Below are 24,428 nucleotides of genomic sequence, written 5' to 3' on the forward strand. Positions count from 1 at the left end.
GGTTAATGTTGCTGTTTAATTTTCAAATGGAGAGTTTCCAAATATACTTATTACTGATTTCTTTTTTCTTTTTTTGGTACCAAGATTGAACCCAGTGGTGCTTAACCATAGAGATACATCCCCAGACCTTTTTCATATTTTATTTAGAGACAGGGTCACACTGAGTTACTTTAGGACCTCGATAAGTTGCTAAAGCTGCCTCAGCCTCCCAAGCCACTGGGATTACAGGTGTGCATCACCATGCCTAGCTTGTTATTGATTTCTAGTCTAATTCCATTATGGTCCAAGCACACCCTTTGTATACTTTCAAAGACTTCTTTTGTGAGCTAGAATACCATCTACCTTGGTGAGTATTCTATATGCTCTTAAAAATATTACTGTAATTACGTCAAGTTATTAGAAGCCCTATATCCTCATTTTCCAAATTGGTTTAATTATCGAAAGAGAAGTATTATAGACTCTAGTCTTAACAACTCATCTGTTTATTTCTCCTTTAAGTTTTCCATTTTTAATTTATGCATTTTTAAGGTCTGTTGTTAGATATATACATACTTAGGGCTATTTAAAAGACTGTAGGAGAATTGATCCCTTTATCATTGTTTAATGTACCTTTTTATCCTTGGTAGTTTTCTTTGCTCTGTAGTCTATGTTATTTGATATTAACATACATACCCTAGCCTTCCTTTGATTTATGTTTCCATGGTATATCATTTTTCACATCCTTTCACTTTTCATTTACTTTAACCTCCCGCCTCAAACTAGGGATTGAACCCAGGGATTCTTGACCACTGAACTACCCAACCTTTTTTTTTTATTATTATTATTAGAGGCATGCACCACTATGCCCAGCCCATGTCTTTATATATAAAATTGTGTTTCTTAAAAATAGCGTATATAAGGATTTTGCTTTTGTATTCAATCTGAAAAACCTGTCTTACTAGACTTATACCATTTATATTTAACATAATTATTAATATGGCTGAAATAAAATTGTCCTCTTGTTCACTGTTATTATCTGATCCATCTACTCTTGGTTTTTTCCCTATTTCTTTTTTTAATTTAGATTAACCAAATATATTTCTATGATTCCATTGTACCTCCATTATTGGTTATTTGTTTATGCCTCTTGAAAAAAATGTTTTAGTGGTTGTCCAAAACTTTACAACATAATTAATCAGAACCTCACCTCAAACTATGCCATTTCTCACACAATATACGGCATTTCTTGTAGAAATAGAGAAAGCAATCATGAAATTCATATGGAAAAATAAAAGACCCAGAATAGCAAAAACAATGCTAAGCAGGAAGTGTGAATCAGGCGGTATAGCGATACCAGACTTCAAACTATACTACAGAGCAATAGTAACAAAAACAGCATGGTACTGGTACCAAAACAGGCAGGTGGACCAATGGTACAGAATAGAGGACACAGAAACCAATCCACAAAACTACAACTATCTTATATTTGATAAAGGGGCTAAAAGCATGCAATGGAGGAAGGATAGCATCTTCAACAAATGGTGCTGGGAAAACTGGAAATCCATATGCAACAAAATGAAACTGAATCCTTTCTCTCGCCATGCACAAAAGTGAATTCAAAATGGATCAAGGAGCTTGATATCAAATCAGAGACACGCCGTCTGATAGAAGAAAAAGTTGGCTACGATCTACAGTCGGTGGGGTCGGGCTCCAAATTCCTCAATAGGACACCCATAGCACAAAAGTTAATAACTAGAATCAACAAATGGGACTTACTCAAACTAAAAAGTTTTTTCTCAGCAAAAGAAACAATAAGAGAGGTAAATAGGGAGCCTACACCCTGGGAACAAATCTTTACTCCTCACACTTCAGATAGAGCCCTAATATCCAGAGTATACAAAGAACTCAAAAAATTAGACAATAAGAGAACAAACAACCCAATCAACAAATGGGCCAAGGACCTGAACAGACACTTCTCAGAGGAGGACATACAATCAATCAACAAGTACATGGAAAAATGCTCACCATCTCTAGCTGTCAGAGAAATGCAAATCAAAACCACCCTAAGATACCATCTCACTCCAGTAAGATTGGCAGCCATTATGAAGTCAAACAACAACAAGTGCTGGAGAGGATGTGGGGAAAAGGGTACACTTGTTCATTCCTGGTGGGACTGCAAATTGGTGCAGCCAATTTGGAAACCAGTATGGAGATTCCTTGGAAAGCTGGGAATGGAGCCACCATTTGACCCAGCTATTCTCCTTCTTGGTCTATTCCCTAAAGACCTAAAAAGAGCATGCTACAGGGACACTGCTACATCGATGTTCATAGCAGCACAATTCACAATAGCAAGACTGTGGAACCAACCTAGATGCCCTTCAATAGACGAATGGATAAAAAAAATGTGGCATTTATACACAATGGAGTATTACTCTGCATTAAAAAATGACAAAATCATAGAATTTACAGGGAAATGGATGGCATTAGAGCAGATTATGCTAAGTGAAGCTAGCCAATCCCTAAAAAACAAATGCCAAATGTCTTCTTTGATATAAGGAGAGTAACTAAGATCAGAGTAGGGAAGAAGAGCAGGAGAAGAAGATTAACATTTAACAGGGATGAGAGGTGGGAGGGAAAGGGAGAGAGAAGGGAAATTGCATGGTAATGGAAGGAGACCCTCAGGGTTATACAGTGGAGGGGGTAGAGAGAGAGGAGGGGAGGGGAGAGGTGGGGAGGGGGGAGGGGGGAGGATGGGAAAGGCAGCGGAGCACAACAGACACTAGTATGGCAATATGTAAATCAATGGATGTGTAAGTGATGTGATTCTGCAATCTGTGTATGGGGTGAAGGTGGGAGTTCATAACCCACTTGAATCAAAGTGTGGAATATGATATGTCAAGAAATTTGTAATGTTTTGAACAACCCACAATAAAAAATTAAAAATATATAAAAAAAAATAAAAAATAAAAGATATTACTACAGTATATTCAAAACTAACCATCCCTTATTTTACTTTTGTGTGTGTCGTGCATGGGCACTCTAAACACAAAATACATTGCTGATATTTTTGTTTTATGGTCATCTTTCAAACCAATGAAAACTAAGAAAAGCAAAAAAAATTAATAAGTCATGAATCTTATATCTTTGTTTATTCTTTCTCCAGCACACTTCATTATTTATACAGATCCAAATTTCTAGTGTTAAATCCCTTCTGCCTAAACAACTTCCTTTTATATACGTCTAAACTCTTTCAGTTTCTGTTTCCCTGACACAGTATTTCTCCTTCATTTTTGAAACAAGTATTTCTGCAGAGTAAAGAATTCTGAGTTGAAAGATTTTACCTTGGGCCATTTACAGATGTCACTGCTAGAGTTCTTTACTAGTTATTAACATGTAAAAATTTCCAAGTTTTCATTTGTATTTTTTAAAATTTTTTTTAGTTGAAGATGCACACAGTATCTTTATTTTATTTGTTTATTTTTATGTGGTGTCGGGGATTAAATCCAATGCCTCATGCATGCTAGGCAAGCGTTCTCCCACTGAACCACAACTCCAGTCCCTTCATTTGTATTTTAACTGAAGTGTTTTGACATGCAACTTTATATTTTTATGCAAATGTAACCACTTTTTATCATTTTTATTACCAAGGAAATGCCTAAATAAACCATCTAGCTTCAAAAATTAAAGATGTCACATGTTATCTTTTACTTTGCATAGATCTAATGAGAAGTCTTCTGTAATTCTTTGTTCCTCCAAAATGAATTAGAGGGAAACTCTGCATTTAATATTTTATCCTTATCCTTAATTTTCACTGTTTGAATAAGCAACACCTAGGTGTTTTTCCTGTCTTTTGTCTGATTTAAGGATAACCTCATGTTCTTTGAGCTTTTAGGACTCTTGGTTTGGTGTCCATTATTAATTCTGGAAAACTGACCACTGGTCTTCAAGTATTTCTTCCACTCTCTTTCTCTTCTCCTTTCAAGACTTCAATTATACATTCAGGCCATTTGCTAACATACCACAGCTCATGGATGCTCTGTTCTATGATTTTTTATACTTGTTTCTCTTTGCATCTCAGCTTGGATAATTTGTATTGGCTTATCTTCAAATTCTCAGATTCTTCCTTGGCTATGCCAAGTTCATTGATGAGCTTATTGAAAACATTTTTCATCTGTTACTGTGCTTTTCATTTCTGGGGTTTTCACGTGATTTTTTAAATAGTATCTTTGTCTGATCATGTCTGTCTTTTTTAATATAAACATTAAATTCTATGTCTCATAGTTCCAATACCTATGACTTTAGTTTGCTGTTTTTCCTTGCTTCTTTTTATACCTCAAACATTTTTTTTGAATGCAGGATATCCTCTGTAGGATGGCTGACACTGAGGCAAAAGTTTTTATGCCTTGAAGCAGGTGTGCCTTTCCTTTTGCCAGGCCTTAAGTGACAGGAGGTTGAATCAATCCAGTCAGGACATGAGCTTGGTTTGAAACCTGTTGCTGATGTGGTTACCCATAATGCACCACAGGCTTCCAATTCCTCAAGCTACACCTCATGTTCAGGGCAGAGTCTGTCTGCCAGATGTATTTCTCTGAATGTATTTAGCCTTCAGTTTTACGTCTTCCTTTTAATATTGTACCTTAAATGGTCTGCCTCCATGTTCCTGCAACTCTCACAGAATTTCACTGTTACCTGTTACTTCACAGTTATTAGCCTCCTGGGGGGTAGGGGTGGGGATGGGGTTTTCCTCTGATACTCTTATGAAGCCTCCATCTTAAGCAAGCAATGAGTTCCATGGTGCCCAGGGTATGACCTTTTCAGTGTTCTCCTGCTGAAGTTCTGGACCCAGCACATATTACTACCTCTTCCCCAGGGTAGGTTTTCTTTTGGTTCCCTCCCATAGCAAGTTTAAGGCTTTTTGTCTCATAGGAGAAAAAGAGGGGAGAAGGAATCTACTATTTCCCTCATCCAGGCCTATCCAGTGAGGGACACTTTCTCAGTACCTTCACTCTTGCCTCAATTCTCTACAAGATACCAGTCTGTGTTGAAGAGACTGTGAGTGGGAACAAGTACCCCTGATGTGCAGTGGTCTATGTTCTCTTGCTAGTCTATACTAAGTCTTTTGCAGTTCACTAAAAATTTTAACAGAATTCTTCTGATTAGTGTTCACTGTATCAGGTAAAAAGTACTAAGATCCTAATTTTCCTTGGGGGTACCTGTCTTTTCTAAAACTTTGGGTTGGATGGCTGTCCTACCATCTCAGCTCTCTGATGGATTTTTTAAAATCTACATATTTATAGATTTCTGGAGTTTGTTATCATTATTTTAAGTGCAGAAGCAATGATTTTTCTAGCTTTCTCCATTCTAAAAGGAGGCTACAAAGTCCCCAACTACCAACTTTTAGTCAAACTTTATAGACAGTGTGATGAAGGTGACTAGCTCATCTCACTATAAATAAATATAAAAGAAAACTATGTCAAGTGAAACTTCCAACTCAGCAATAAAAACATCTTATTAATTCTAATAAAGCACACAAAATTATTGTTTTAAATTATGTTGACAAATATAAATTTTTTTTAATTTATCATAGTTTTAAGAACTGTGTCATGTAAAATGCATTTTACCATACATTTATTAAATTCTTTTTTTTTAATTTTTTATTGTTGGTTGTTCAAAACATTACATAGTTCTTGATATATCATATTTCACACTTTGATTCAAGTGGGTTATGAACTCCCATTTTTACCCCATATACTGACTGCAGAATCACATCAGTTACACATCCATTGATTTACATATAGCCATACTAGTGTCTGCTGTGTTCTGCTGCCTTTCCTATCCTCTACTATCCCCCCTCCCCTCCCCTCCCCTCCCCTCTTCTCTCTCTGCCCTCTCTACTGTCTTTCATTTGTCCCCCTTGTATTATTTTTCCCTTTCCCCTCACTTCCTCTTGTATGTACTTTTGTATAACTCTGAGGGTCTCCTTCCATTTCCATGCAATTTCCCTTCTCTCTCCCTTTCCCTCCCACCTCTCATCCCTGTTTAATGTTAATCTTCTTCTCATGCTCTTCTTCCCTACTCTGTTCTTACTCTCCTTATATCAAAGAAGACATTTGGCATTTGTTTTTTAGGGATTGGCTAGCTTCACTTAGCATAATCTGCTCTAATGCCATCCATTTCCCTGTAAATTCTATGATTTTGTCATTTTTTAATGCAGAGTAATACTCCATTGTGTATAAATGCCACATTTTTTTTTTTATCCATTCGTCTATTGAAGGGCATCTAGGTTGGTTCCACAGTCTTGCTATTGTGAATTGTGCTGCTATGAACATCGATGTAGCAGTGTCCCTGTAGCATGCTCTTTTTAGGTCTTTAGGGAATAGACCGAGAAGGGGAATAGCTGGGTCAAATGGTGGCTCCATTCCCAGCTTTCCAAGAAATCTCCATACTGCTTTCCAAATTGGCTGCACCAATTTGCAGTCCCACCAGCAATGTACAAGTGTACCCTTTTCCCTACATCCTCGCCAGCACTTAAATTCTAATTTATCACATAAAAACTGCATTAATTTAGAATTTGGTTACCTTACATCTGTATCACAATTCAACTGTGTACTTCTCTCTGTATAAAGTGGGGGACCAGTGGTAGAGCGCTCACATGGTGATGGGTTCAATCCTTACCACCACATAAAAAATAAATAAATATGTATTGTGTCCAACTACAATTAACAAATATATTTTTTTTTAAAAAAAAAAGGTAAATGGGGAAAGTACATGTGACAAAAATGCCTTGTATTCATTAATTTTACCAAGCCTCTATGTTGGCAGCACTGCAAAATTTTAGATCCTTGAAGATCGAAACTACTTGCCTTTCTATCTGATAATGAACAGAAGCTTATATGTTGCGGATCTCCTAAAATACAATAATAGAGGCAATAGTACCTCCTAGAATAATGACAGCAATTGTCTTCAAAACTAATCTGTATATCAATGTACAATCCAAAATAATACACAACACTATAAATTTTCATGGCACGATGGAATTAAAATTGTTAAAACAAATTTTTAATATTTCATTTTGCTAAAAGAATGTTAGTCAAGCTATTTTCAGAAGAAAATCCCTGAACAAAAACTCTTCTGTTTATGTTTATTTATTTACTTTTTTGGCAGTGCTGGGAATCAAACACAGGGCCTTACACCTGATAAGCAAGTACTCTACCACTGAATTATATTTCCAGCCCCTTTAGTGTATATGTGTATGTGTGTATAGATATATACACACACACAAATATATGTATTTTATATTCAATCCCTGACTTTCCTTAGTTAAATGCTGCTGCAGCATTTAAATGTTATATATAGAGCCAGGTGTGGTGGCACACACCTGTCATCCCAGCAGCTTGGTAGACTAAGGCAGGAGGATCGTGAGTTCAAAGCCAGCCTCAGCAACTTAGCAAGGGCCTAAGCAACTCTGTGAGACTCTGTCTCTATATAAAATACAAGGGCTGGAATGTGGCTCAGTGGTGTGAGTGCCCAGGAGTTCAATCCCAGGTACCCAAGAAAAATTTAAAAATTTGAAAAAAAAAAAAGTTACATCTATAATGTAAATATAGTATAGCTACATAAATACTTTAGATGAACACTGAGACACAGGCAAAATTTTAGAAGCAGAATTTCACAGGATTCCAAATTTAATTGTTTTTTACTATATGGAGAGATGCTCAGCAGACAGAAATGCAAAGAGAAATAAAGTTTTTCTTTAATTTTATAAAATTGGTATAAGAAAGTAAAAACTAAAAACAAAATAATTTTCTGGCAAAGTCATCTAAAAATATCTATTAAGCTGGGCAAGATGGCATATTCTTATATTTGGCATGCTGAGACAAGAGACTAGCTTGAGCCCAAGGCTTCAAGGCCACCCTTAGCAACAGAGCAAGACCCCCATCATTCATTTATTCATTCCTTCAGTGAGACACTATCATTCATTCATTCATGTATATACATATAAATACATACATAAAAATACTCATTACGGGTGAGGATATAAACAAATGGACACCTTCTCACATACTACGATGAAAGTATAAACCTAATTCAAACTTGACAATGGACATTTGGCAAGATGTTGAAAATATTTAATTAAAAGTGCAAATACATGCACATGCAAGCATCATAGCTCAAGAGCAACGACTCAGAAGTGGTAGCTACTTGGGGCTGGGGCTGTAGCTCAGTGGCAGAGCACCTGCCTAGCATGGTGAGGCACTGGGTTTGATCCTTAGCATCACATAAAAATAAACAAATAAAATAAAGGCATGCTGTCCATCTACAACTACAAAAAAAAAATTAAAAAAGAAGAAGTGGTTGGGGCTGGGGATGTGGCTCAAGCGGTAGCGCGCTCGCCTGGCATGCGTGCGGCCCGGGTTCGATCCTCAGCACCACATACAAACAATGATATTGTGCCCGCCGAAAAACTGAAAAATAAATATTAAAAATTCTCCCTCCCTCCCTCCCTCCCTCCCTCCCTCTCCCTCTCCCTCTCCCTCTCTCTCTCTCTCTTTAAAAAAAAAAAAAGAAGTGGTAATTACTAGAAGGAGCAAAAAATAAAGGTAAAATTGTTTAGGATCCTAGTCAAAAAGAACATGTTACCACCAATGGGGGAAAGGTCACATAGTCATTGGTACCGTATCAGGAACACCAAAAAAACAATACATAGGGGCTGGGGTTGTGGCTCAGTGGTAAAGCCCACTTGCCTAGCACGTGTGAGGCATTGGGTTCAATCCTCAGCACTGCATAAAAATAAATAAAATAAAAAATATTATTCCATCTTCAACTAAAAAAATTTTTAAATACATAACTGCATATTGCAAATGTGGCCTCAGACTGTTAAATAGTTCTGTCTTTGCCCTCTAATTAAATGCAAAACTATAAAATCATGAGTCAATGATCTAATAAGTAAATAGCCAAATAAGGAGAATTATACACTAGTATTTTATATCCTATATTTTCAATGCTACTAATAGCTAACACTGCTGTGTTCTTACTATATGCTAGGTTTTGTTCTAAGCTCTAGCACTTGTATTTACATTATTCATTTAATCCTCATAATGAGATACCATTATTCCCATTTTACAATTGAGGAATCGCAGAAAAAAAGTATCTTGTGTAAGCTGGAAAGCAGCAGAGCTAAGATTATTTCACTTCTTGATGGTCTTCTTGACCACTGCATTCATACTGCCTCTAAATGAATAAGATTTTGATTAGGGAAATAAATATCTTTGTGAAATAAGATGCATTCCTAGGTCCAATATTCTGTATTCACCTCTCTGTTTAATTTTTAAAAATACTATGCGATAAACTGTCTCCTTACTTTAGCTGTGTCTCATCTTAAGAACATCTGTTGTCTAATACAGATAGAATAAAGGGTGAATCTTCACTGGGCCCCAAAGTTTACTCACTCATGGCTCCTCTCTAAAGCAAAGACTGCCACCTAGTGGTCTAAAATCAACATTAATACAATCAAAAAAACCAAGCATGTTGAAAAGTAAAACATGAAAGAGAAAAGAGAAAGACAAATGTTAAAATGTGCCAATTCAACCCCAGGCCTTGCACACACCGGACAAGAGCTCTAATAAATACTAAGCTCCATCCCAACCTCCAAATGTGTCGATTTTCAATGAGTCTTAAGTGGAAATACACATTCTTTGTATTGTTAACAAAAACTCAGATTTTTTAAAACTATTTTTTAAATTGATGATGTAACACTGACATGTTCAAGTAAATGAATAGTATTTTACCCTTGAGATTCCTGCACATATTTCCTCTGGTGTCTTTATAGCATTGTACCACTGAAATTATAATATGCAACATGTTGTACTATACAGATGCTCCTCAACTCACAATGAGGTTACATCTCAATAAATCGACAGCAAGTTGGAAATATTTTAAGTCAAAACACATTTGATACATCTAGCTATACTGACCATCAGTATTATGTGTTCCTATGTCATTCTCCCTCCTCAGCATGTAAGCTCAAGGACAGAAACTTTATTCACATTTATTTATTCATTTATTCATTCATTCATTCATTCATTCATTTTGTTTGGTTTGTTGTTGTTGTTGTTTATTTGTTTGTTTTTTGTTGTTGTTGTTGTTTTGTTTTGTGGTGCTAGGGATTGAACCCAGGGCCTTGTGCATGCAAGCATTCATTTATTTTGTACCAGGTATTGAACCCATAGGCACTTAACCACTGAGCCACATACCCAGCCCTTTTTTTGCGGGGGGTGGGGGGAGTAGTACTCAGGATTGAATTCAGGGGCATTCAACCACTGAGTCACATCCCCAGCCCTATTTTGTACTTTATTTAGAGACAGGGTCTCACTGAGTTGCTTAGGGCCTTGCTAAGTTACTGAGGCTGGCTTTTACCCCATGATCCTCGTGCCTCAGCCTCCCAAGCTGCTGGGATTACAGGTGTGCGCTACTGCAACCAGCTATCCTTAATACTTTGGTATTCCTTTTATCACTAATTGTTGAATGACAGAATCTATGAAAACAGAGCTTGAAGACAATGAATATATCTCAATCTTTCTTTATTGTATAAAGTGTACCTTTAATTCATCCTCAACCTGGACAAGTTTGTCCCCCAGGGTAAATTTGGAAATATCTGAAGAACAATTTTTATTTTCACACTGTGAGGAAGCTATGCTAGCCATCTAAAGAAGCCAGAGATGTTGACAAATATCCAATGCATAGGACAACTCTCAACAACAATAACAAAAAATTATTTAGCCCCAAAATGTCTAATGCTGCCAAGTTGAAAATCCTGCTTACCTTCCACTATCTATCCTAGAAAGTATTAATTAATGAAAAAAAATACCAGTTTATAATATTACAGCCTATAATCTAATTGTGTACATGGATGTATGTGTGTATTAACAAAGTACTCTGTGTAATGCTTTAATACACACTTCATTTTCTCAAAATATACAATGCACATTGTATAGTCATAGAATAGTTTACTTTTGGTTAAATCACAGAAAAGCTTCACTTTGCATTTTTCAGAGTTTTACCAGGAGTTGTATACCACTTAGAGAAAACACTGGTTATGGTTTATAAGTTGCTTATATGACACTTAAATCAATCATTTATAGATAACAAATTCATGGTGACTCTATATATGAAGGTAAATAGATGTTTTGTTTATATTCCACTTTTAGTAAAACTGTGCCTGACCATTTATAAATACTGAAAGAAAATTTAGAAACATAAATTTCCTTTTATTTCTTTATGTTACTTAAGGTATTATACTGATCTTTAAAGAAAATGTGTGTTCATAGTTTATATTATCTATGAATTTCACAAGAGCAAAAAAGGTGTTCACAAAACATTTGTCATTAAAAGGGTTCACTAAATCTGATGAATCAAACACCGTTAGTATAGGGAGAAAAAGAAAAAAAAAATCGAAGTTTTCCCTTTTGTCTTGCTTTTGCTATTCCCTCTACTTGAATACTTCCCCTAAAACTGTAACCATATGGGCACTATTCCGAGACTTACAAGACTGGCTCTATTTCATTCCTTAGGTTTTAGCTTACCTCATCTCTTTTCAATGAATTTGTCTCTGAACTTTCCCAATGATTATACGGCATGGCAAATAGCTCATTTATTTCCTTCCTAGCATTTTATACAATCTATAATATTTTTTAAGTTTTTTCTATTTTCCCCTGTAGTGTGTAAGTTCCATGAAAGCAGAAGAGTAGTTCATCTTTTTCACTACTGTGTCGCCTACATTTAGCAAAATGACTGGAGCACACAGTAAGAGATGAATAAATATTTGTTGAATAAATTCATGAATAAACATTAATAGATTATAACGAAAATCCAGAAAATATCAACAAGGAAATAAAAAGTCAATAGAGAGTAAGAAAATAAACATAAATTACACAACTTCTAAATAAATAATAGGGAGAACACACCATATAACAATGATATAAAATGAGACTCGGAACCAATTCAAAAACTTAAAGATAACCACATGCCACCTACGAAGGAAATGCCTAAAACAAAGGATACCGGTAGAATAAAATGCAAAAATCTATCAGTTATGTTGGAAGCCGGGTAAGAATTAAGGGTTTGTTTGAGCCATCATAAGGCAGGATTGGTTGCTTTTCTGGGAACGTGTGTAAAATTCCCAGATCATGCTGGTGCCCTGTCTCAGCTCACAGCCCAAAGTTCAAAGGCAGTTGCCCCCTTCAAAGCTGCCAAGCCCCAACCAACTTGTTTTCCCCATTGTCATCCTATTTTCCTAAAGAAGCTCCTCGATGAATCTCTTTGATATGCTTAACTATAAATAAAGGATCCATGGGCTTTTCCCTTTGTTAGGATCAGACCCATCAAGTCTCCTCTACCCATCATCACAATGCCTCTGCTTTGAATAATTTCTCATCTTTTGTGCTTCTTTTTTGGTACCAGGGGATTGAACTCAGGCGCACTTAACCACTGAGCCACATCCCCAGCCCTATTTTTATTTAGAGACCGGGTCTCACTGAGTTGTGCCTCGTTTTTGCTGAGGCTGGGTTTGAATTTGTGATACTCCTGTCTCAGCCTCCAGAACCGCTGGGATTACAGACTTGTGCCACTGCGCCAGGCCTGTATTTCTTGCTTTTTTATTTTTTTAGTTGTAGATGGACACAATATCTTTATTTTACTTGCATATTTTTATGTGGTGCCGGGGATCAAACTCAGTGCCTCATGCATGCTAGGCAAGTGCTCTGCCCACTGAGCCACAACCCTGGCCCCTTATTTCTTAATACTGCTTTTCTAGAGTTTATTTCCAGCCAGTCCACACTTCCAACGGTCACCTACTCCCTCCCTATGTAGGCCATGGCCGGGAAGTCACATAAAACAAAAGACAAAGGTTATGACAGTAATGACTGATAAAGTAAAATTAAATATAATTCAAGTAAAATTAAATATAAAATAGAGGTACACTTTATAATGATTATGGATACAATCCTTAAATAAACTATAATGGCCAAGAACATACACAGACTAAAAACTCTTCATTAAAAAAAATAAATAAAAATAGGGCTGGAGTCATGGCTCAGTAGTAGAGCATTTGCCAGGCATGTGTGAGGCCCTGGGTTCCATCCTCAGCACCACATATAAATAAATACAAATCTACTGATAACTAAAAAATATTTTAAAATAAATAATGGGGGTTGGGGGTTGTTCGATCCCCAGTACCACATTAAAAATAAATAAAATAAAGGTATTGTGTCCATCTACAACTAAAAAAAAATTTTTTAAACTAAATACACAAAATAAAACACCAACTATAGGAAATACTGAGAAGATTTTAATGCCCGCTCAGACAGAATCTACATAGTCAAAAATTAGTAATGTAGAGTGATAGATTATATTTCTGTTAAAATTAAAACATAGTATACAATAAAAGTAAAACAATCCAATAAGTTACTTAACAAAGAAATAAAGAAGAATATCCAAGTACACCAAAAGCTAGCAATAAAAAGGCAACATAACAAAAAATAAAACAAGTTCTAGAACCATACTCTACAAAATTTAATGCTAACAAATTTGAAGTTTCTAAATGAATTAGTTTGTAAGAAAACACAGTTTCTAAATTGACTCACAAGATAGAAAACTTAAAAGACACAGCCAAATATGACATTAATAATGTTGTTTAAAAAACACAAACCAGGAATGGGGTTGTGGCTCAGCAGTAGAGCACTTACCCAGCAAGTGTGAGGCCCTGGGTTTGATCCTTAGCACCATATAAAAATAAATAAATACAGGTATTGTGTCCAACCACAACTAAAACATAAATATTAAAAAAAAAAAAAAAAACACAAACCAGTGGTAGAATGCTTGCCTAGCATGTGTGAGGCACTGGGTTCAATTCTCAGCACCACATAAAATAAATAAAGTTCCACTAACAACTAACAAAAGAAAAAAAGAAACAGCAACAAATTGCTATTCTGCAGCAGAGTGTTCTGCAAGTTTCTATTTAACTAACATTTATTGAGAACTAACTTTATGAATTACTCAATCAGGATTTTCACAAAAACACACATTTTATTTCCTAAAATAAATCATAGTCATCTAAGTAAAGCCTTACCTACTAGGCACCACAACCCTGAATATCTCTAGCCAGATAAGAGAAAAGAAAAACCAAGGCTGAGGGTATAACTTGGTTATTGAGCACTTCCATCACATGCATGACGCCCTAGATTCAATCATCAGCAAAGAAAGAGAAAAACTTATTATTGCAGAAATTACAAAATTATAATCAAAACATTTATTAACTACTAAAGAGACAAGAAACCCACCATGGTGGCATATAACTGTAATACCAGCCACTCAGGAGGCTGAGGCAAATTCAAGGCTAACCTGGGCAACAGTGAGATCCTAAGCAACTCAGTCAGACCTTATTTCAAAATTAAAAAGGGCTGGGAATAGAGTTCAGTGCCAAAGCACACCTGAGTTCAATCCCCAAAACTGCAAAAAATAAACAAGTAAATAAATAATAGACAACATTTGTTATACAAAATTGCTCATTCAGAAGAATCTCAATTTTGTCATAAAGCAGCAATAATATTACAATATGCAAGCCACAGCAATAGTCTCATTATTTGTAGTCTAATATTACTATTCTTCTCTATGTTATTTCTTTCTTTCTTTCTTTCTTTTTTAAGAATTTAACCTTGGGGCTGAGGTTGTGGCTCAGTGGTAGAGCATTTGCCTCACACATGTGCAGCCTTGGGTTCGATCCTCAGCACCACATAAAAATAAATAAATAAAATGAAGGTATTGTGTCCAACTACAATTAAAAAATAAATATAAAAAAAAGAATTTAACCTTTATTTATGTGTTGTTATTTATTTGTTTTTATGTGGTGCTGAGGATCGAACCTAGGGTCTCACCTGTCCTAAGCAAGCGTTCTACCTCACAACCCCAGCCCTCTCTATGTTATTTCTATATTGTTAGAATACTTTACTGAAGGTTCATATTACTTTTAAATTTTATAATTACATTCAGATTCATTTCTTGTCATTTTACAACAATTCAAAAGCAATACAAATTACAGTATATTACCCCCGTATTTGTTTAAATGGGAATTTCTGCTTGAATCTGTGAAGAAAATTTCTTTTCACTAAACATCTTCAGTTATCTTTTACACAACCAATACTGCCTCCAAATATTTGAAACAAAAATCCAAAACAACATAGCTTAGTACCCAACTGTACATCTTCCAGAAAGAAAAGAAAAAATTATCTTCTTCCTCATCCAATGTGATAACTGAAAATTCATAAGTAAAGAAAATACCAGTCACCAACGTAAGTTTGTTCTTTTATGCATCCTGCATCAAGCTTTCTTACTGAGATATGAAGTGACATTTGTAAAACTACAGACATAGAAAAATAAATACCTATTTGGTACAGTTGAGCAATAAACAAGAAACCATGAACTGTTATATTGTGATTGCAAGTACAATTAACCTAAAATCTTTTAAATAACATTTTGAATTGCATTCTAAGAAACAACATATTAAACATAATGTCCTTTAGCTATATTCTAAGATAATGCTAAGAAAGCAGTAACATTTAAATTATAACTGTATTATGAATATTATAAATTTTATCACATTAAAATTGCCATGTACTTACAAACTAAAGAAAGTAAAAAGAAAAGGCTCACCTTCATCTACAGAAAATTGACAGCTCTTATCATTGAAAAAAAGTATTTTCTTCTTATCAGGACGATTTACAAACAGTATCTGGTCCCCTAAAGCCTTAAAGATAAAGAAAGATTTTTCAGTAAATTCTACATTACCTTGCACAAAAAAAAAAAAAAAAAAAAATTGTGTACAAAAAAGAATTCTGGACCCAGTTTCAAACCCTCTTTGAGTCTCTTTCTTGAACAGTTTTATTTTTAAGGATTGATATTTTAAAACCTTTTGTGAGTCCAAAGAACAAAAAGAAAAAAAATGTTAATGGAATAAAACTTAATTACCATTTGGACCCACTGGACCCTTTTATTAATACAAGATACACTATGGGGTCTTTGTGTTCTTACTTTTCCTCTACCTTGAAATATTTTGCTGCTTACTCATTATTACCAATCAATTATTTCTACTTATGTTTTTAAAAAGCATTTTAAAATATGAAAATGGAAGGGTGATTAACTCATCTAGAAGTATGAGGCAAAGCAGAATAATCATTCTTATGGCATTGCCCACATTCTACAATTATTTTAAGAAGCTTATTATAAGCCAGGTGTGGTGGCGCACACCTGTATTCCAGCTACCTGGGAGGCTAAGGTAGAGAACCATTTGAGCCCAAGAATTCAAGGCCAACCTAGGTGATATAGGAAGACCGAGTCTCAAAAAATGGAAAAAAAAGTAAAAAAGAAAGAAAGAAGAAATCTCTGAAAGATTGAAATACTGGAAGAGGCTCTGCTGTCCTTTAGCTTTCATTGACCAAATTTAACAACTCAGAACTCTGTATCTCCTACCAGAGGAAAAACAAGAAAACTGACAGAGGATATTTTACTATTATTAGATGAATCAGAATATGAATTCAAAAAGCCAGTTAGCAGCATTCTAGACTGCTATCTAATGAAATTCATCACAGAAATAAAGTCTTTAGATGATAACACCACACATAAATCATCTCAATCTTTAGAATCAATGAATGGCCAGACATGGTAGTGCATGACTACCAGTGGCTCAGGAGGATAAGGCTAGAGGATAACAAGGGCCTCAGCAACTTAGCAAGACCCTGTCTCAGAATAAAAAATTTAAAAAAGGCTGGGGATGTGGCTCAGTGATTAAGCACATCTAGGTTCAATCCCTGGTACCAAAAAAACAAAACAAAACAAAACAAAAATTAATGAGTAAATGAGATACTTCTAAGGAAAAAACAAAGTATTCTCATCCAGTTATTCAACAGAATAAACGTCAGCATACAATATATTTTATCATAAGAATCTTTACCGTCTCACTCTGATAAAAGGATGTATTATAATATTCTTTCTTCTTTTTGATGTGCATTTGCCAAAATTTAACAGATGTTTGTTATGTTAGAGTCTCTCCCCACCCCCCTTTTTCTTTTTGGTAGTGCTGGGATTGAACTCAGGACTTCACATATGCTAAGGACATGCTATACCAACATGCTAAGTTCTTATTAAAATGTATGATGAAACTGTACTTTTTAAAAATATTCATAAAATGACTTTAAATATTTAAAAATGATAGAATTAAGTCCATGGGACCCAAGTGGTAAATGGTTATGACTGTACTGAAGATACTGCTGAAAGAAACTGAGGAAGTTACAATTAAATCAACAGACTTCCATGTTCATGGACTGGTAAACTTAATATTGTTGGGATGTCAATACGACCCAAAGTGATCTACAGACCCAATGTATTCCCCATCAAAATCCCACTAACACTTTTTGCAGACATAGAAAAATCCACCCAAAAATTTATATGAAATATCAAGGAACCCCAAATAGCCAAACCAACCTTGAAAAAGAACCAAACTAAAGATCTCACTTTTCCTGATTTCAAAAGATATCACAAAGGCTGGGGTTGTAGCTCACTGGTAGAGCACCTGCTTATCACGTGTGAGGCACCACATAAAAATACATAAAGTTATTATGTCTAACTATAAATAAAATTTTTAAAAACTCACAAACCTACAGTAAATAAACATTGTAGCTCTGGCATAAAAACAGACATATATACACTAATGAAACAGAATAAAGAGCCTAGAAATAAACCTTTGTATACATGGTTAAATGATCTTCAACAAGAGTGCCAATACCACTCAATGGGAAGAGGAGAGCGGCTTCAACAAATGGTGCTAGGGAAACTGAATATCCACATGTAAAAGAATAAAGTTGAATCCTTATCTTACCTCCCTAAACAAAAAATAAACTCTCAATGGATTAAAGACCTAAACTTAAGACCCAAATTATAAAATTCATAGAATAATATAGGGGAAAATTTCATGGCATTAGATTTAGATTTAGACACCAAAGGCATGTGCAATAAAGTAAAAAATATATATAAATGGGACTACATCAAATTAAAAAAAAAATGCACCAAAGAACACAATCAACAGAATGAAAAGGCAACCTACACAATAAGAGAAAATATTTGAAAATCATGTGTCTGTGAAGAGATTAATATCAAGAATATATGAAGAACTCCCTCAACTAATCAACAATAAAACAACCCAATTCAAAAATCAGACAAAGGATTTGAACAGACATTTCTCCAAAGATGAAACCATCAATAAGTACATGAAGATGCTCAAACTCACTAGTCATTAGAGAATGCAAATCAAAACCACAATGACCTCCAGGCATGGTGGTGTATGCCTGTAATCCCAGCAGGTTGGAAGGCTGAGGCAGAAGGATCAGGAGTTCAAAGGCAGCCTCAGCAACTTAGTGGGGCCCTAAGCAACTCAGGAGAGAGCCTATCTCTAAATAAAAAATAAAAAGGGGTTGGGGATGTGGTTCAGTGGTTAAGTGTCTCTGATACCAATCTCTGGTATCAAAAAAAATAAATAAATAAAAATAAAAATCTATAATGACCTATCACCTCACACTCATCAGGATGATTATCAGAAATAAAAAGAAAATAACAGTTTTAACAAGGATGTGGAAAAACTGGAACCCCTGTACACTGTTGGAGGACTACAAAATGGTACAACCACTATGGAAAACAGTAAGGCAATTTCTCAAAAAATTAAAAATAGAACTAACCATATGATCCTGCAATTCTATCTCTAGGAATATATATATTTAAAAATTTAAAGGAGTTTCAAAAGAAACATTTGTACACGTTAATAGCAGCACCATTTGTAATGGTTAAGATGGAATTAATTCAAATGTGCATCAATGGATGAACAGATAAACAAAAATGTGGTATATACATACAATGGAATATTAATTGGCTTTATAAAGGAAGGAAATCCTGACATATGCTACTACAACATAGATGAACTTTGAGGGTATCACATCAAATCAAATACTCTAGTCACAAAAAGACTGGATGATTTCACTTATATGAGTAGTCAAAAATAGAATGGTGACTTGCTGGAGACTGTGAGAAGAGGGAAAAGTAGTTGTGTAAGAGGTACAGGGTTCAGTTTTGTAAAATGTAAAAATTATAGAGATCTTTTGCACTACAATGCAAATATACTCAACACTATTGTACACTTAAAAATGGTTAAGATGCTAAATTTTATAAGTTTTTTACCATAATTAAACTTAATTTAATTTTAAAAAAGAACAGTGTAGATCATTCAATACATCATCTTTAAAATTAATATATCACATCACAAATACAAACTAGCTGAATAGGACTATGCTGGCAGTTAGAAAACCCCCAAATAACAAGTACTGAGGGATGAGTAATCTGAATAATCACTAGTTTTCTTCCTTCTTTTGTTTTATTGCTTTTCCACAAACCTTTGTGTTCTTTACTAGCACTACATCATACATTTCTTCAAAGCATTGTATGATCAACAATGAGAGTAATTATCTTCCATCTCTAAAAGGAACTGAAGAGAAACAATGCAAAAGGATTTAGCTTAGGTATGCCAAAAAACTCCTTGATAGAACACACCTTTATATTTATGTGTGTTTGTGTGTGTACATATATATATTTGAGGGGATGCTGGGGATAGAACTCAGGACCTTGTGTATGCAAGGCAGGCACTCTACCAACTGAGTTATATATCCCTAATCCCCATAGCTTTATATTTTTAAAAACAGAATTGAAATTCTGGGTTTCAAACAATCCTGCTTTAAAATAAGAATAGACTATGTACTTTTTATGACCCTTTCAGCTGTAATCCTAAGGGAACAGAACCAGGGAAAATAGAGTATCAAAGTGATTTTATATCACAAAATTAAGGAATTACAGGATTATAGCACTGCCACTTTAGAAGTAATAAAAAGTCTAATGTATAATAACAATACTGGCCACTATCAAAATTAGAGAAAGAGTGGAGCAGGAAACATGTAGTCTTAAAAGTTTAGATTCAGTAGCCTTACTTTTCAACATGCTCTCAAAGTTCATAATCTATCAACTTTTGTGACCTGTCACTTTTAACATTTGTATAGATTAAGTTAAGATATTTTAAGTTAAAAATCTTAGGAGGTTCTTCTACTAGCAGAGGCCAAGTAGCTCCTAAAGGACCAATCCTCCAACAGAAAGCACTATAAAACCCTTAAAATATTTTAAAAATCAAACTACCAAAAGGAACTGAGGTCAACCAAAAGCAGGCAGAAAATGGAGGAAGAAAGAGCCAATCTGCAGTTAAAACTCAATAAAATCCTCAGTGTGTCTAGAGAGAAGAACCAGAAAACAGAGAATGGGGCAACCACACGGAAAGTGAAAGTAGGAAACTCTATAATAAATTTGATCAGAGGTAAAAATTCTGCCCAAGTCTCTTGCTGCCTTAAAATACTCATGAATAAAAATGCTCCAAGAAGAAGAATTAAGGCTAAAAGAATGGATTTGTCACATGCTCCTCATATATAATATACATCAGTATAACTTTTATTGACAGCAACTTCAGCATACCTAAACAGCCAGCCTATTCAACTAATGCTTTTGTGCTTTCATGCAATGTCTACTAGAATTGTTGAAGGAGCTCTTGATTACAAACACAACTTGACAGAGAACACTAATATCGTTGAGGAAAAATTTTCAGAAATATTCTGAAGAATCAAATAATCATACTACTATAGCAACAAAAGAGAGCTAAGTTACACAAAGATGGCTACCCTCTTTCCTGCTCTATGGCACAACACATATTTCAAGTCTCTGAGTGGCTATAAACACACACACACACACACATATACACACACACGTGTGCGTGGATGATAGAGGCTTTAAAAATGACTTAAATATTTTAAAGTTAAAACCAAGAAGATATTTTTAAAAAATATTTTAAAATATTTTTCTATTAAGACACAGAAAGAAAACAGAGGTTACCTTGACAGCTTTCTGGGAATTGGGCAGTCCTTCTTCAATGTCTTCTAAAAGAATTCCTCCTAATCCTCGCTGGTCATGCTGATCTAAGAGCCTAAGTAGGGCCTTCTTATCTTTCAAGTTGTACTTGGGCTTGAAGGCATACTTCCCATCTACTACTTTAATTTTGGGATTGTTGACTAATGCCTGTAACAATGACATCATTTGAGCATATCAACAAAAGGAAACCTCATATGTGTACTATTTATATACATTTTTTTGAACAGAAATAAACCATTTTATCATAAGAGTTTTGAAGAAAACTGAACCCATATTCTTGTGGAAGACAAAATAAAAATAAAACACCTATTAATATTAATAGACAAAGTGAGCTGGGTATTACCCATACCACCTCCAAAGTATATATATGCATTATAACATGACAAACATTACTCTGGGATGAACAAAGCAATAGTCAGTCCTCCTCACCTGGTTATCACTGGCATTAGCAGCTGTGGAAGGAACTAAAAAGAACCAGACTGGTACATATAAGAATTTTACCTATAATGCCAGATTGAGAATGAAACTGAGTAAGAATGCAGGAATTACTGAATATAATTATGTTCTTACTCAGTTGTTTTATATAGCTAATAGCAGAAAGAAAGCTCTCCAAGAAAGAGCAACTTTACTTATTTTCTTCTGCAGCTGTCAGTCTGATCCTGAAAGGAGAAAGAGAAGAAATGCAGAAAGGAAAGAGAATAAAATAACAATATAATAAAAATAATCTTTTATGTTGGCAAGTCCATGAAATTTCCGTATTAGGTAAACCAGCAATTTTAAATGTGGGTTACCATTATTCTATACCACTAATATCTACTACATTATGCAACATTCATGCAAGCTGATTTAGATCAAATACTTTGAGGCTAAAAATCTTGACAGTTATTCTTCTGGTAATAGCCTAGTAGCTTCTAAAAGACCAAGTACTTCAGTGATTAACTGGTTCATTTAATATTATGAAAATGAGGGGGCTGGAGTTGTGGCTCAGAGGTAAAATGCTCACCTAGCATGCGTGAGGTACTGGGTTTGATCCTCAGTACCACATAAAAATAAAATAAAGATATTGTATCCACCTATAACTAAAAAATAAATATCTTTAAAAAATATTATGAAAATGAAGAGCTGTAAAATAAATTTAACTGAATTATATTTTAGGAATTTTACATTTGGTCTTTGAGAATCTTACTGGTCCTTGAAAGTAGTCTCCTTTGTTGTCATTTAATATATAAGCCCAAAAGAAGCAACTATCTGAATGTTTAAAATGTTACTCATATCTCCCACCACCATAAAAATAAATAATACAAAATGCTATTCATTTCCAAATTACCACCATCAACAGTACTAGAGTTACCCAAAAGGATGGATGTATGTTCATACACAATGTTCATACATAATCGTCTTTCTAAGTAACTTTCTAGAGGTAATAATTTAAATATCAAGCCATAATAGTAATAGTAGTAGTACAAAGCATCTTGCTATCCCTATGGTACTAATGCTTTAAATTTCCCAAAACAAAAATATAATTTACAAGCACACAAATTATAAATTTAGCAATTCAAAATAAACCAGTTATTCTGTAAAAATGAAAGTAGAATTGGTATACTGACTTCTTCAAAACTTTTGCTAGTCTTCAAAATTTTTAAGGGCTGGGGCTATAGTTCAGTGGTAGAGCACCTTCCTAGCACATGTGAGGCACTGGGTTTGATCCTTAGCATAACACAAATATAAAATTAATTAAATAAAGGACTTGTGTCTATCTACAACTAAAAATTTAAAGAAAAAAAGTTTTTTAAACATCACACACAGTGGGGCACACCTACAATACCAGTGACTTGGGAGGCTGAGGCAGGAAGATTGCAAGTTCAAGATCAGTCTCAGCAATTTAGCAAGACCCTGTCCCAAAATAAAAAATAAAAAAGAATGGGGATGTAACTCAGTGGTAAAGCATCCCTGGGTTCAATCCCTAGTACCAAAAAAAAAAAAAAATTAAACAAATAGTTACAAAAAATTACAAGAAAATCAACAAGTCAAACAACTTAGAAACATGTATGTTTAACCAGAGGTGGCGGCATGCACCAGTAATCCCAACTACTCAAGACGCTAAAGTGCCAGATCGTATATATATGATGTTTGGTGAACAAAACAAAGACTCTTTTCAGAGAAATAAAACAAACACTTATTTTAAGAGAAAACTAAAAAGCATTATCAGATGGTCATGGCTCAGTGGTAGAGCTCTTTCCTAGCATATGAAAGGCCCTGGGTTCAATTCCTAGCAATGCCAAAAACAACCAAAATAACACTTACAGCAACCATCACTTGGTAATCAACTTTTTTAGTGTATGTGGGGAGTGGTTTTACAAGGAATTGAACTCAGTGGTGCTAAACCACTGAGTCGCATTCCCATCCCTTTTTATTTTGAGACAAATTCTCACTAAGTTGTTTAGGGCCTCGCTAAATTGCTGAGGCTGGTGTGAACTTGCGATCCCCTTGCCTCAGTCTCCCAAGACATTGGGACCAACTGATTTTTTTCATAATATTTTTAAGACTATTCTTGAGGCTGGGGTTATGGCTCAGGGGTACAGCGCTCGCCTAGCATGTGTAAGGCACTGGGTTCAATTCTCAGCACCAATAAAAATAAATAAAGTCATTGTATCCATCTACAACTAAAAAGAAAAATATATTAAAAAAAAAAAAAGACTATTCTTACCTCAGTCATTAGCCATTGTTTCTGCTTGAGTCCAATATCTAAATGCTGTGTTTCATCCAAAATTTCTTCTAAAGTTAGAGGATGTGTATCTCCTCGCTGATGCCGTGTCTATTGAAGGAAGAAGTTATCATTAGAAGAGTTTTTAAATGCTAGATGCATTAAGTCAAAGTTATGCATAAATAAATCTTTTCAGGAATATAGAACATATATTATTTCAGAGAGCACAATGCTATGATAGTGATTAGAGCATTAAGTAAGCTAGCACAGTGGCCCACACCTGTAATCCCAGCAACTCAGGAGGCTGAGGTAAAAGGATTTAAAGTTTGAGACCCTGCCTCAAAATAAAATAAAAAGGGCTGGGAATATAGCTCAGTGGTAGAGCATCCTTGGATTCAATCTGCAATACCAGAAAATTAAAAAAAAAAAAAAAAGTGTGGACAAACCAGAATCAAACCCATGGCATTATTATGAAGTCAAAGGATAAACAAAAAACACTTGCAATTCATATCACAAAGAATTAATCTTCCTAATATTTCAACAGTTCCAAAACATAACCTCAAAATATAGACAACAGAAAAAGAAATGCGAATTACTTTTTTTGGTACTAGATATTGAACCCAGGGGTGCTTCACCACTAGGCTAAACACCAAAACCCTTTTTTTTTTTTCTTTTAAATCGTGGAACT

The 24,428-nt window shown here is 34.8% G+C and overlaps 1 protein-coding gene across 2 annotated transcripts in view; it reads right to left on the reverse strand.

Moving 5' to 3' along the window:
• Positions 1 to 24,428, reverse strand: part of Gtf2e2 (general transcription factor IIE subunit 2) — a 72,474-nt gene that overhangs the window by 5,203 nt on the left and 42,843 nt on the right. For both annotated transcript variants that reach the window (XM_046453281.2, XM_046453283.1), the window contains exons 4-6: positions 23,744 to 23,851; positions 21,001 to 21,183; positions 15,685 to 15,778 (exon numbers count right to left, since the gene is read on the reverse strand). In XM_046453281.2, the coding sequence (XP_046309237.1) occupies positions 15,685 to 15,778; positions 21,001 to 21,183; positions 23,744 to 23,851 (385 nt within the window). The remainder of the gene's footprint in view (positions 1 to 15,684; positions 15,779 to 21,000; positions 21,184 to 23,743; positions 23,852 to 24,428) is intronic.

Source organism: Marmota monax, unplaced genomic scaffold, assembly GCF_021218885.2.
Source record: "Marmota monax isolate L192 unplaced genomic scaffold, Marmota_monax_Labrador192_F-V1.1 WCK01_AAM20220418_F8-fsc00117, whole genome shotgun sequence".
NCBI lineage: Eukaryota > Metazoa > Chordata > Mammalia > Rodentia > Sciuridae > Marmota > Marmota monax.